The sequence below is a fragment of the Myiozetetes cayanensis genome, unplaced genomic scaffold (assembly GCF_022539395.1).
Source record: "Myiozetetes cayanensis isolate MyiCay16 unplaced genomic scaffold, myiCay2020 scf10, whole genome shotgun sequence".
Lineage (NCBI taxonomy): Eukaryota > Metazoa > Chordata > Aves > Passeriformes > Tyrannidae > Myiozetetes > Myiozetetes cayanensis.
Window position 1 is genome coordinate 29,861,848 of NW_026086605.1, and position 14,847 is coordinate 29,876,694.

Genomic DNA, 14,847 nt, shown 5'->3' on the forward strand with positions numbered 1-14,847 from the left:
ACTAAAGAAATGTTTTTCTCATCCATCTTACGGAGAAATCAGAAAATGTTGTTAACTTGCATTTGCCAGCTCGGTTCATAAATCGTAGACAGCATTCCCCGTGATATATTAAGTATGTTTAGTTACAGCCGCCATTCTGCTCAAAATACTCAGAAACCTGCAAAAATACAGAGAGGCCATTCCTCAACTTTTTAATTATTGATCAAAAAAGAGAAATGGATTTGCCTTATCTGGTAAGGGGTGTAGGACAAAAGGCTTCAGCAATGCCAAAACCCAACCTGTTTGTGGAGTAGAATGATAGACTTACAGTGAAATCCCTAAATATTCAGCCATTGTGATACTATGTTGAACACCCTCTAAATGCCAGGAGCACGAGAAAAAGGTACTGTCCATAAAATGAAATGGAAGCAGACTGACCAGGCAGCAGGAAGTTCTAGCTGGACAGTGTGCATTGGTAGAACCACTGTGGGGGAGCTGCAGAAAGTGCATCTCACACTGGCAGTTTATTTCTGTTCAAAAATCACACCACAAATCACTGGTACCAGAAGAATGTTGATTTTTCAACAATGCGATGTGTCGGTGTTGGTGACACACCAGCACGTGTACAGGTGTCTGCTGCAGGGAGCACACAGTGCAACGGGTATTTCTCTCCTCTTTTCCCTTTCCCCTTCTTCCCAACAAGATCTGCTCCTGAATACCAAGATCATGACACAGGTGTATGAATCAGGACCAAGTGTCCACAGGTTCGGAGGAGATGAAGTAATGGGAGGATCCACGGAGTTGGGGACACACAGGGTGCCTTTCTGCAGAAATTCAATGACTAAGGTTTTTCTATTGACAACTTGGAGAAATATTTTTACTAATTAGACTCTATTTTTAAAAATATATTGAACCCTGAAGAAGTAACACTCCTGTAATATCAGAGTGCCTTGCTATTAACTTGAGCAGAAGCAAAACCTTTTTTGTTCGCTCCTCAAATGCAAAACCGGCGCAGAGCTGCTAATCAGAACTGCTAATCCCATTTTGCCTAAAAGGTCTGCATGAGTTAATCACTCTAACGTTGTCTGTCATTCATTTTAAGAGATGAGCTGCTAACTAGAATGCAGGAGTATTATAAATTAGCTAATTTGTTTATTTATTGCTAGTTCTGCAATTAATACAAGGTTAATTCTTTCAAAAACTATTAAGCCCAGGGCAGCTGAATGGTTAGGAAGACACAGGGAGTGATCATTAATATTGATTTATCACACAACAAATGATCTCAAGGGGGTTTAGCATTTGAGCCTATTTCATTAGCTCATTTTATTAGCAATCTCAAAACAGGTTTGTATTCAGCTAAGTTTGAAATGGCTGGTAATTTCAAAATCAGAGCAGGCAGGTGAAATAACAAACTACAGAATTGTCTGAGACATCATAGGACTGTAGGCTGAACAGACCAGTGGAAAATTCAGTGCTAATTAAATAAAAACACTGCTTCATAGCCAAGGAGAATATGAACTGAAATAGGTCAATAATGAGAAGACAGATGCAGAAAGGGAACCAGTCTGAGAAAGGCCTTGGGGGACAGACTGCAAACATTCAAACTAAACATAAGGCAAAAATTGTTTGTGGCACATTAAAAAAAAAAAAAAAAAAAAAAAGAAAAAGGAGATTTCACCTGAAGCTAAGTAGTTTGGTTTTCATAACTTGGAACAGAGAGCTGTACACAGTTGATTTCCCTACTGGTCTGTCCCCTGCATTCCCAACATCTCTCACTGTTGTTTACACAGACAGAAAATACAAACTGAGGACAGAAGGACAGACAGTGTGACAGCAAGGGCTGGACCTGCCTGGCGCCTCTCAAAAGAGGTGCTTTGTTTCCAGGCAGGCACAGAGTCCAGGTTCCCAGGGCCAAAGTCTGCCTCTTGGGGATGTGTGGTGGCTCATTGCAAAGCAGCATTTTACACAAAAGTAGAAAGAAGGTGAATTATTACATAAATCACTATCCCCCTGCCCAAGTTGCTAGTGACACAAATACTAAGAGGTGGCCATCCCCTTGTGGATTTCTGGGCCATTCACAGGCCAATCCCAATTTTCTCTACACCTTCTCATCTAATAACTCTACTCACAAGCTCTTTTGCAGGAGGGGTGTTTTGTTCTGGAAGCCACATTCTGCTATTTGATATTCAGGTCTTGTGGTCTGTGCTCTTTAGACACACAGGGATTTTACTCTGCACCTCTGAAGAACACACATTCTCTCATTTGTATTTCAGCAGGGCCTTAGAGGCTTTCCACAGTGGAACTTCAGGGGAGAACTTGGCAGGCTTTTACAGAAACACTATCCTTGCCCAAAATAACTAAATATTGGAAAAAAAAAGCGTTTAGCTGCTATTTACTATACTATTAATGTGGCTCAGATTCTTCTACAAGATCTAAATGTTATGTACAAGATAAAATGTTGCACATGAGAAATATCTACAGTAACAGCTGAAGTGAAGCCTTTGATCTTTGCTGGAACCATTAAACATCCTTGATTCATTTCACGTCCTCAAGTGCTATAAACCTCATTCTCCCCCAAAAGTCCAGGATGAGTCATAATCAAAATCCAATATTTTTTAATGTTGTACTTTAGGGAGCTACTAAAATATATCACTTGGAAATAGATCAATTTGATTTCCTGTTATTCCTGCTCAAGCCTCTGGTCCCAGCAGTTTGGTGTAACTGTTACCAAACACCTTTGCTAACAAACAATTACAACAACACGAGTTCTCTCCACAAGAACACAAGAAGAAAATAAAGAAGACCTTTCAAAAAAAAAATTTGAAAATAATGCCTTGTGCAAGCATTTAATTTACATTACCCTATTCTATGTGAGAATATTACAAGACAGCACTGCCATTGCACAGATTTAGGCGGTTCTCTTGGAAAATCAGGAGAAGTCCAGTAAGCTGAAAAATCAGTGGAACAGAGATCCACACCCAGCTTACTCTTATAAGAGTTTTTTGGACAGAATTTCCTCACTGACATCTGTTTTGGTGTCATCTGATCTCACTCCTTGCATAATAAAAAACAATTCCCTACACTGTGGGAATTTTAGGACTATATACAGAACAGCACGGTTTTGTTGTCTTCTTTTGTTTCCTGATTATGAAACACTTTTTCCATTTCAGGTTTTTAAAAAGTAGCATATAAAAAGAAACAATTAAAAAATCAGTCATGTATACAGAGCTCAAGATCTCAGAAGCATGGCATTGTTATGCACAGTTCTGGTTTTTATATAGCAACTAGTTGTTTAAGAACTAAGAATAGATGCAAAACAAAAATTAAAAATTATCTCTGCTGGGTACTCTCTGCTACTGAAATCCACTCAGAATAATTTCCTAGTTCTGACATAGCTTAGCATTTAGTCATTTATCCCTCCTTGTCCCCTTCATCCCCTTTTTTGTTCACCAGCTGGAGTCTAAATGATACTGTCAACATTTAGATTTTAGGTACTTTTGAGAGCAGAATTTATTGTCTTGCTTGGTTCTATAACATCAGAACAGCAACATCACTGGACAGCAAAAATAGCCCCCCAGAAAATGGGATGGGTGGGATGCATTGCTTCAGATGACCCTATAGTGTGCCAGGAATGGAAAGGTGCAGCAAAACTTTAAAATATGTAGTAGTTCAAAACCAAAACTAATTACCCAGCCAAGCAATCATGTCCCACAGAATATTGCTCCTACATTTAGAAGAGAATGAGAACATGGAAGAGCAGAGACAGTATCAGCACAAGTAAGCGTACAAGATCAGGGGGGCAGAGCTGTCTGGATGGTGACCTCAAACCATCGACTGGGCAGAGAGAGGCTTTCAGCATCTCTCAGGGGAAGAGAGGACCTTTTAGGATCAAAAGAACTTCAGGGAGGTTTTTAGTCACGCAGTTTGTGTGGGCTGAAGATGGGATTGCTTTTGCAATCTTGTGTGTGCACCTCCTGCATGCACGGCCTCAAGTAGGCAGGTTCCAGCAGTGCCTGGCAAACTGTTCTGCACAGGCATCTCTGAGCAAGAGGTGCTCAGCTCTACTTGAGAAGGCTTTCTGCACCTCTTTGTCTGAGGAACTCTTCCCAGAGAAGTCACTTCAGAAACTGCACTAGAGCTCCCATCTCATTAGGGAGAAGAGGTGCTGCAGTGCCAGGTGACAGAGGAGGCACACGCCCCCTGAGACAGCTACACACTGATACCTGCCTCAGGTGATAAAGTCCTGAAGGAAACAGCCATGCTTGTTAAATACCTTAATGGCCTCAGGAAGGTTAAAGTGTTGTCTTTTCTCCTTTAGCCGCCTCAGAACGCTATCCATGGTTTCTTCCACTGAGGGAGCTGGTTCCGTGCTCGTGGCCTCCTGTGTGCCAGCCTCTTTAGAGGTCCCAGTGCTTTCACAATGATCATTTCTTTGGGGTGCTGTGGAGGTACAGCTTTGCTCCTCTGAAATCCTGAGTTTCAGCTCTGAAAGGCAAATTACATGGCAAGTAAAAAGATGAGAAATATTTGCAAAGCAGTTTCCTCTGACACTACTAGAGAAAACAAACAAACAAACAAACAAAACTTTCCTACTTTTGGCACACAGTTCTCATCATACCACAGATATATAGGAAAGTAATTCTACTTCATGTTAACATTTCTTTTCATTATTCACTTTATTTTTATCATTCACTTTAAATCTTTTGCCTGGTTAAAGGGAAATCCAATGGTCAAGTGATGAGATGTGTCCATGACAATAAAATTTATAGCACATAGGTAATTCTCTTTTTCCTCCAAGGCCACCTTTGACACAAAAGGTGAGGACTGAAGAGGCACTGGGTTACAGAGTGGGGTCTGGATAGGAATTAGTGCTGAATTTCAGTGGGAGTGAGGTTAGGAAAGGGGCTTAAAAGGAAAAACAGTGAGAAAATATTTATGGGAGGTTAGGTGTGGGGGGAATATGAAAGCAGAGCTCTCTCATTCCCCTCCTTCTTGCCAAGCCTTGTACTCTCTGGATAAGTAAGAACATGCCCTTTCCTGCTGTGGGCACTGCTGTCTAAGGATGCATCTTTCACAGACACACTTTCACACACCCAAGCCAGAGCAGTGTCTCTGCAGCATCTGCTCCCCTCTCGCCCGAGCTGTCCTTCCCTGCCCTCCTGTGCTGCTGCCAGGAAGGGTTGGGGGGGCCAAGCTGTGCCACAGAGCCCTCCATGCCAGGCTGCTGGAGCCGTGTACCACAGGTCTGGATAACCAACACTGCTCTCCAGTGCAGTTTAAACCATCCACCTCCCTCCCAGAGGCTGCACTGCCCTCCCAGCCAGGCTAAGGTGGTCCTCACTGGGAGAAACAGCCACTTCCCTTGGCAGAAGAGCACCTGAGCACCCCAGCAGACAGACAGGTTACAGTGTGTCCGAGCTTCCCAGCCAGCAACCTGCCTGGCTGTGATAAAGTGTGCAAGTATATTAGCTTGACACCAAGCCAAAGACCCTGGAGCTCCCGAGACCTGCACAGAGCAACAGGGAAATTGAATTGCAATCTGAATTAGCTCCTGTAAAATCAGACTTTGTTCCTAGAATATATCTGGTTGGTGCACCTTGGGCAAGGCAGGAGACTGATGGCTCCACGTGTGTTAAATTTGTTGAAATCCATGCAGAAACAGTGACAAAATTTTTAAGCTGTGACAGTCTGAGGATACAGGCCAGCTTTGTAGGGAATACCAGCAATTTTTAGTTGACCTGTAGAGCTAGAAAGGATGGACAAGCCTTATGAGCTTGGAGAAGGACCCACAAGCACTTGAGTGTTTTCCATTCCAATCGTACTTGTCATGTGAACCTCATGAATCTCGCTTCACTTAAAAGCAGTGCCATTATTCAGGATAATAAAATCAAGGGTTGTCACAGGATTAAGCATTTTAGGTGTGAAGGTGAGGCTGATGTATGAACACGAGACCCCTGGCTAGGAGAGGCAACGGTTGAGTCAGACAGATGATTTTCAGAAAGTTAACTATGTGGATTAACCATTTCTACTCATTTGCCTTTCCTGGATTTGTGACACAAAGTTCAAGGAAAAATAACTACAACAACATAAATAATAATGATGATGATGAAATCATACACGATAGTACTCAAGGGAGAATTTTCCAGAAGAAATTTACTGAAGGATGGGTTTCTGATTCTTTATTTACCACAATCACAGCCTCTATATCTACATTATTAACTATATCCAGAACAGAGATGAAAGATAGTACTACAGTTTATCTAGTAGTGAGAATCCATTTATAACAGGGGGGAAAAAAAGATTTAGATAAATTATAAATAGCCTTAAAAAAAAAAAATCAATCTGTCTTGGCTACATTCTCCCTGAGGGAAAGCATGTGATACACCCCTAGACGTTAATGGAGTGGTATGCAGACAGTCAAGGGCAAAACCTGACCCTCAACACCAAACCTAATACCAAGGAAAGATCTGTTCTTATGATAAAAATAAATAAAATCTTTAGAGATGAGTATCCTCAGTCATAAAGAAACAGTTGCACCTGCATTCGTGCTATTACAAGGAAAAGTTTTAACTTTGCTATTTCAGGCACTCATGAAAATATTCAGAATAGCACTGCCTTTTGCATGAATGTTTGTAGTGATAAGGGAGAGACGGTGTCTTTTTCCCCTTCCCCTTTCTAGGCTTGCAATGAAGGTTGAACTGGCTTACTTTAATCCCTGCTTTCAGGAATCAAGGCAAGTCACATCCCCTAATATCTTTGTTGCCTTTGAGAGACTTATTGCCATGCAGTGTGAAAAATAAGCAGAGCAGTGAGGTTAGACAACTGACTCTAAAATATTCCAGGTACACTCCTACTTCCAAAAGCTTCAGCAATAAAGGGAAGCGACGTGCTATTCTGTACCTTTGAGCTGCTTGCGACCTTTGGCCAAAGCATTCATCCATTTCAGAACTTCAGGATTGGAAGTCTTGTCACCATGGGAAGGCTGAATGCAAAAACAAATGGAAAGAATGGGAAGAAACAGAGGGAATTGAGAGTTAAGTGATCAAAACAGACAAAACCCTGCGTGCTACGAAAGGCCTGTGGCTCCCGCTGCACGGTGTCGTGGGGCCACGCGGGGCGTGGCATTAATTTGTCATGGCTTATCTCTACCCCATTGTGGCACAGCGCTACATGGACCTGAGCATTTTGCCTCTGACGCTAAAAAAGACACAACAACATTTAAGACTCTGACTAATCGGGTAAATAATCTCAGTGACTTCAAAAGGATTGATCAAATACCTAATTTTAGTCAAGTTCCTAAGTGATTTCCAGGGTGGTAACTGAAGCTCTCTGTCCCTTTGCAGGGATAAGCCCTTGCTTTAAGACAGTGATTCTGCTGGGAAACAGCCCTTAAAAAATTTCCACTGACCTGCTTAAACAATCAAATGAAAAAATCCTGTGCAAGAGTCATTTCATAAGTAACAAACAACTAAATCTTTGCATATCAGTTCTTTCTTTGCATTTATAAATTGTCTCCAAGTTTAAAACAATTTACACTGGATCTTCAAAACTCAAGATATTTAAAATGACATAACAGTTTTGCAAAATTAGGCCCCTGATTTTTTTTTTTCCTGGTCACAGTGTGAGGATTACGTATAAAATTTTTCTCCTGGGAGCATATGATGACCACTGAGCCATAAAATTCACAATTTCAAGTTTTCAGTCACCAATGGGATTACAAGGTAATATGTAATTAATTTTAATGTGGTCAGAAAATATCACAAACTTCCCTATTTCATATTGTGCACATTCCTAGGATCAGGGATGCTTTGATATGTTTATACTGCACAATCCATGTTACACAAACCAGCTTGATGTGAACAGGGCTCACCACTGACCTCAAACAACACCCCACAAGTTTTTTCTATAATTTCTGCCATCAGCTTCTGTTGAGCCCCATACTTTGGAGTTTTACAGCAGTCTGCCTGAAAGAAGGAATCTGCACAGAGGAGGAACAGTTTCCAGGCAAATGAGTTCTACAAAGTGAGTAAGTAGCTTTTCTTTTTTTTTTTTTTTTTTCATTTTTTGCATCACTTTGGTTCACAAGCCTGTCAGCTACGTTTCACTGATTCACACTTCTCAAAGGTGGATATTTTGCAACAAAGGTAATCCAAAGAAAATGTAAATTAGAGTCTCAGAACTACTGCTTACACTGGAAGATGCTAAAAAGGTATTCCCTCATTGAACTTTTTCCCATATCATTCTACTAAAAATACCCTTTCTCGTATTGTTTTGAGTAAGTTTACATACACTGGGATCCTTGCCTCCCTCTTCTGGTATTTCCCTTTTCAATTGTTATCTTACCAGGTATTTTTTTTCTTGCTCAAACTTTTCTTCATACTTCCTTATTTTTCTCTTGAGGCTCTGCAGATGCTTGGTAAGTTGTGTTACTGTCTGTGGTTCTTTGCAGTCCTCACAGTTACATCTGGAAGAACTTCTTGGCCTGCAAAAGCCAAAAGAATAGTTGCTGGATCTAAGAACTGTCTGTAATGGACCCTGCCTTGTTTCAGCCAAACTTTAACCCTTTCTTTAGCACTTCAGAATTCACAGCTAGGTTATTTCACAAGATAGAGACAACTTAGTTTTACAAAGTAAGCATAAAATAATTACTTTTGATTGAAGGTACCCCTAGGCTATATTAATGGGTTCACTATCTGTCTTTCATTCTCTCTTTTGATTATTAATTGTGGGATTTCTGAATATTTTGAAAAAAAAAATTAATCTAGTAGGTCAAACCCTCATCCAGGATTTACATTTAACACCCACATCTTAATTCACAGGTCTTCCAACTACAACAGGAGATTGTAACGACATGATTTGCAAGTGTAAGTGCAGGGAGTTTTTCATTGCTGGGAATAAGCATTATCATTTTGAAGGCAGTTTAGTTTCTGATTATTTATTATTTACAGTTGCAAATCAATAGATCTGATTATTATCCATATGCAGATGAAGCTATGTGTATGAGCCTTCAAGAAAGTTTGATTTCTCTCTGTAACCTGCAGCTTGGTTTCTGGAAATCACATATATGGATAGTTCATATGCTGTATGACACTGTCACATCTAGTGAATGGCTCAAGCTATAGTTCAGTTACAGCTGAAATTTTTAGTATTATGCCATGATAGTCCTTTCTGTCTTATCACACTAATTACTAACAAACATTTAAAACCATCCTTGCTAACTGTAGTTAACAAAGCTTTCAAACAATATTGTTCTCTCTTATGACAGAGGGAACACTAGTTCCTATTTATGGTACTGGAAATTATCCATGTCAAAATACACCACAATATGAAAAATTTCCTGTTTATGATGTGACAGTGACTAAAAAAACCCAATGAAGAGTCAAAGGTTGTGGATCACAGAAAAGGTTTTAAAAACGTGTAAGAATTAAAATACATTTTCTTACACCATGAAAGGCTGAGCACTTGGTGGAGAAGGGGCAGACTCCGTGTCTAGATTAAATCTCTGGCTCTGGCTAAAGATAGAGCAGCGTGGTGACAAAAGAGGATTGTCTCCATCTGTAATGTGATACAGCAGTCGGCTGGTCCCCAGGGAGTGATGTTCCTGTGGGCTGCTCTCCATGTCATTCTGCCAGTCTCTGTGGGCTGGCACAGGCTCTGGAAAGAAAGTACAAACCAATGTGGACCGAGGGTCACTCACAGAGGCACTCAGCTACCGAGGTGAATGCAAATCTTTCCTCACAGAAGGGTTCACAGTAAACAGCAAACAGTTCAGCAAAGTGTCACATGCAGGATGGACACAGGACTGAGGATGACAAAATAGGTTACTGGCTTAAAGTAAATCATTTTTGAGTTCCACGGGAGAAGCTGGATGGGTGTGTTTGTAAATAATGAAGTATAATATAAAGATGGAGAGTGTCTCAGAGTAGCAGCATTACTTGTATTTTCACAGGTCTGTTTGCTTTTGAGAGCTGCATTTCTGGAGTAGATGATGAGTGTACAAAGTAAGATTAACTTTGTGATTTATCATTTACTCCATTGGTGAAGAGAAAGGAAGATCAAAAATATAATATGCCCTGATGGTGAGAACCTCCAGGGCTGCCTGCAGATTTTTGTTAAGGTTTGAAGTAACATACCTATGGGTCTAAAGAACACAAGATATGAAAATAACAACCACCACCAGTAATATTCCAGTTAGTTACTCCAGGTAAGTGGGCAGTGACTGCTGGCTGGAGGAGTCTTGCTTGTGATACTGCGTTAACAGTGCCTTGGACTGTAAATGGAAACCTCACCTCAGGTGCCTCAAAAGGTCAAATTTGTTTTATAGTGGTGATCAAGCTAGAAAAAAGTAGGAATTGGTGAACTCCATCTCACTGGTTCTGTTTATGGGTAACATGAAAAATAATGGGCACATTACAGTGCCTACCTCCAGGGAATATCCAGAGTTCCTCTTCCCTTGGCTGTGCATGAGTACATTAAAGGGAATAATCATTGTATCTTATTCCTCACCCTCAGCAGTTAAATGGATGAGGACGATGTAGCCTAATCTATATTTTTGCTATCAGATGACTGCGATTTAAAGGAGATGATACTTTTTAGGGAGAAACTCCACAGTCATAAAAGTCCTTGCCCAAAAGTTCTCTCTGTTTCGCTTTGTTAAAGCAAAGATTGTGCTCTGTCTCAGGTTCCCCTACAGCAATTTCCACAGCACATAACATTTTACACCAGCTATGTTATTTTTCACCTAAACTCATTTAGAAATACAGCCTTTAATTCGTATATTTAATTCACTTATTTTGCATTTCCAGGGAGCATGCATGTGATTTCTGATCAGTGTTTTATTTGCCATATGTCTTGCATTCTAATACATTTCACAGAATCTTATTATTCAGTGAAAGCCTAAAACTGCACTGAAAAACAACTGTACATGGATTTACTCACAGAAGAACTGGCAGGTTTAGGTAAGTTCTTTCACCTTCACTTTCTTTGGATTCTCTCCTTTGCACATGGGACATGACTTTCCCATGCTGAGTGGGTATTTCTGTCAGGATTTTAGTGCAATACATTTTATTTGCCCTCTGCTCAAGAGATACCGAAGCTGCAAATCCCTATTGCTGCACTGGGACAGTGGGGAAAAAACAGCTCTGAGTGGCAGCCCTCACATAAGAAACAACTATTAATTTAACATACAGTAGTTACAATGGCCTAAAATATCATTTTATTGGGCACTATCCACCCATTTTTGCTTTACAGAAAACAAAAAATCCTATTGTATAATCACAGTTTAGTCTGTCATGCAAAAGTTGCATGTGACCTTTGTATCTCACCTACTCTTGACAGCATCATCAATTGTAATTATGTTAAGCATTTTCATGATGAGACAATGTGGCTGATTATTAATTCCAACCTTGCATCTCTCCTCTCAGTGCTTCATACTATGAAGGTCAAATTCCACTCTCCAAGATACCAGAGCAACACCCAAGTCTCCTAAACCATGTGTGAGATTCAAGCCCTCCCACGGAGAGATCCATAGGGGCGTTCTGGGAGAAGCAAGGGTAGAGCACTGTACCAGCCATGGGAAATCATGTACTGAGAGCACACACTGATAATGGCTGGAATAATTGCTGTCAGCAAAAGCATTATCCCTTTTTGGCAAGTACTCTTTCCTTGCCCTGTAAGATTTCTAAAAAATATCTAGTTTTGGATGGGTTTTGGTCTGCTGTTGTTGCTGGGTTTTTCTATTCTGAAGATTGCCAGTGAGGAGAACCTGGCTTCCTTCCTTTAATTTCACCATCTTTGAACTTTGGAAAATATACAATCACTGTGAAGTAGGTTGACTAAGAATAGTTTCACAAATTTCTCATGCTCTGTTATTATTAGGAATAAACTCTTTTATAGTCATATTAAGTAGCAGTCTCCTTACTGTGAAAGAGAAATAATGTGGTAAAAAGATCAGCCAGTCTGTGTATGGCAGGTGCAGGAAACAACTTTCCAATGTTTAAACTGATTTTCTGTGGACCTAGAACAACCCCTCTTGCAGGAGACTGATAAACCATGGGGTCACAGACACTTGCTCCTTTTCACATTCACAACCAGACAATTTTCCTAGGGCCAACCCAGTCTCAAAAATGGAAGAAAAGCACACATTCAAGACTAAACACTCCTTGAAGATAAATGCAAAGGACAAGTGGTGGCTGGTGCAGCTCCAGTGTGAAAACACACAAAATTCAAGGAGGTTTTTTCATTCAGAAAGGGAGACAACCTGCATGCCAGATGAATTTGGGAGTATTTCCCAAAGGCCAGGGCACTTCCATTTCCTTGGCACCAGGACCATGCACAGTGGTGCAACTCTGGTATGGCCCAAGAAAGACTTTAGTTCCAACCCTACTACAGGTGCATTAAATTACTGCCTTCTGTTCATGAGTGGTCAGCAAATAAATAAACTGATTCATTTACCTGGCCAGATTACTGTAATAGTGAAACACCTCGATGATGACACAGTTCTAACCAACCCCATTTTTAATTAAGGCTTAAGGCCATCATCCTGCTTCCAGTTCTGCCTAGATCCTAAACAAGACTCTGAGAATTATCCTGAGAGTAGCCCATGAACTGACCAAGCTTCTCCTTGTGTTCATGTGTCTGGTCTCATTTTAGCCTCTATTTTTGACAAAACTGAGAATTAAAGACACCTCTACACAAGCCAGTAAGTTGCCCCTTGACATCTACTCCATCTCATCTGCTGAACAGGACTTTAGGCCAGCTTCTGGTATCTTGTGCAGCATGTTCATAAGATGGACTTCATATGGCAACAAGTCCTGTGGTACATGTCTGTACTGATGCCTGTGATATTCTCTAAATAAAATAATAATACACTGAAATCCCTTGTGTAGAAAAATAATACTCATGTGCAATATGTTCAGCCCTCAACATGTAATGCCTGTGAGTGCTACTACCAGGATTTTTAATTTCAAAGCCATTTAGAACTTCTTGTAGTTAGGTTCAGCTGCTCACTGCTCAAGTCATGTATTTGATGTATACTCATTTCCAAAAGCTACAGAAATTACACCCTGCTCTTCTATGGTATCCCCTTAAAAAAAACTAGCGTAGTAACCCCCAGAAATTCTTTATGGCCTAACTTTGGCAACTCCAATTCTGTTTTTACATACTCAGAAGTAAACTGGAAACTGCTGACTTTGCTCGTCTGTTACTGTTCATCCCCTTACAATTTGCATCCTGGAATACCCTGTCATTTTAGTAGACTGTTCTGTCTTCATTCACCATGCATATGATGCATGCCTATCTAGTTTTTGTTGACTGGGATGCAAATGAAAGGATCGTGTTTATTTTGCCTGATTCATCGAGGAAAGGCTAACAACTAGAGATGCAGCATATATGGCACATCCTCTAAAAACTCTGCCTGGACTGGTACAAATCTCTGGACTTCCATCCAAGTTTCAGCTGAAATAGCCAGTAGTCCCACGTGACAACTGTACCTTAACTCAGGGCATCAGAAGACCTCAGTAGTAATTTAAAAGGCAGAATTAGGGCCAGTTCTGCCTGTGCAAAATGGCAAGTTGCTAAAAATACCACAAACCACAAAGCAGATGTTAGCAGGAAGGAATGCACGTTAAAACCCATTAAACAGGGAGGCTTTAACTAAAGCAAGAGTTGGAACTGCTGGAGTGACAGAGCATGCTCTGAACTGTGCAAGAGAAATGCTACATCATGCAATAATTCCCCGAGTAGCTGCAGATGGGCAAGTGGGAGCAGAGAGGGTATTGGAAGTAGGGGTCACTAACAGCAGGAATAAAAAGAAAATCTAATCAAAAGAGCAAAAATAAGTAAAAGAAACAAAATTAAGGACCATCTAACAATGAACTATGAAACTACCAGAATAAAATAATATGATAAACTACTCGAAAGGGAGGAAAACCCCACCCTGTCACAAAGGAAAGGGGTCACTGCAGATTTTGGAAGAGCTGCAAAATGTCTCTGCCTGTGCAGCACACACATGAGACCTGTCTCTGCCTCAGATCCACGCCAAGGCTGGCACCAGTCCAAGTTCCATACCTGTATCCAAGAGCCATTAAAGTATTTAAGTATTTGCCTCGCTGGGCTAAAGCATTCCTTTGTTTTTTTGGTTTTTTTTTTCTTTTAGTTAAAACCCAGGACATTGAGCTTTTTCACATTCCTTCATTTTTATAATAATTTGACTTCTACATACCTTTTTCCTTAATTTTGCAATGCAAACCTCAAACTTTAGAATTTCTTAAGCAGAACATTATCATCTGTGATTTTTATTTTTTAGGTAAACAATGTTATTTTTTGCTGAAAATGCTGAGCAAACAGCTTCTGAAGTAAGTTCTTCTGAACCCAGATTTATTCTAACATGAAACATCAATTGCAAAGGGATTTACTGACCCACCTGCCTTAATTTGAACCATGCATGGTGCACGATTTAGGTATTTGTGTATTCATGCCACTTGTCTGTGAGATGTATTAGTCATACTCCTTTGACCTATTTTTCAAGAATCAGTGACTCCTCTTCTACTGAGCATCACGACTCTGCCAAGCCCTGGGACTGCAAGCTATGAATTGACAAAAATAGTGCCGAGCCTTGGGGCTGTTTATTTCCATATTGAGGAAAGAGGGAAAGATAACACACCACAGTTTGCCCATTTGTGCAATAATACGGGTTTCGTGAATGATTAAAATCCACATGCTGTAAAACTCACCTTCGCTATCTCTCTGCTGATGCATTAAATTAAAATCAATAATAGGAGAAATGAAGTGATATTGCTCTGACAAAAAGAATGACAAAAATAGAATTACATGATATGGCAGGTGATCTCACACAATACAGACATAGGA

The 14,847-nt window shown here is 40.4% G+C and overlaps 1 protein-coding gene across 8 annotated transcripts in view; it reads right to left on the reverse strand.

Moving 5' to 3' along the window:
• Positions 1-14,847, reverse strand: part of FAM13C (family with sequence similarity 13 member C) — a 48,392-nt gene that overhangs the window by 7,183 nt on the left and 26,362 nt on the right. For 6 of the 8 annotated variants that reach the window (XM_050340724.1, XM_050340710.1, XM_050340732.1 and 3 more), the window contains 5 exons: positions 14,712-14,777; positions 9,423-9,633; positions 8,323-8,461; positions 6,880-6,961; positions 4,253-4,464 (listed from right to left, as the gene is read on the reverse strand). In XM_050340724.1, coding sequence (XP_050196681.1) covers positions 4,253-4,464; positions 6,880-6,961; positions 8,323-8,461; positions 9,423-9,633; positions 14,712-14,777 — 710 coding nt within the window. The remainder of the gene's footprint in view (positions 1-4,252; positions 4,465-6,879; positions 6,962-8,322; positions 8,462-9,422; positions 9,634-14,711; positions 14,778-14,847) is intronic. The other 2 variants (XM_050340745.1, XM_050340736.1) reach the window with 1 other exon arrangement.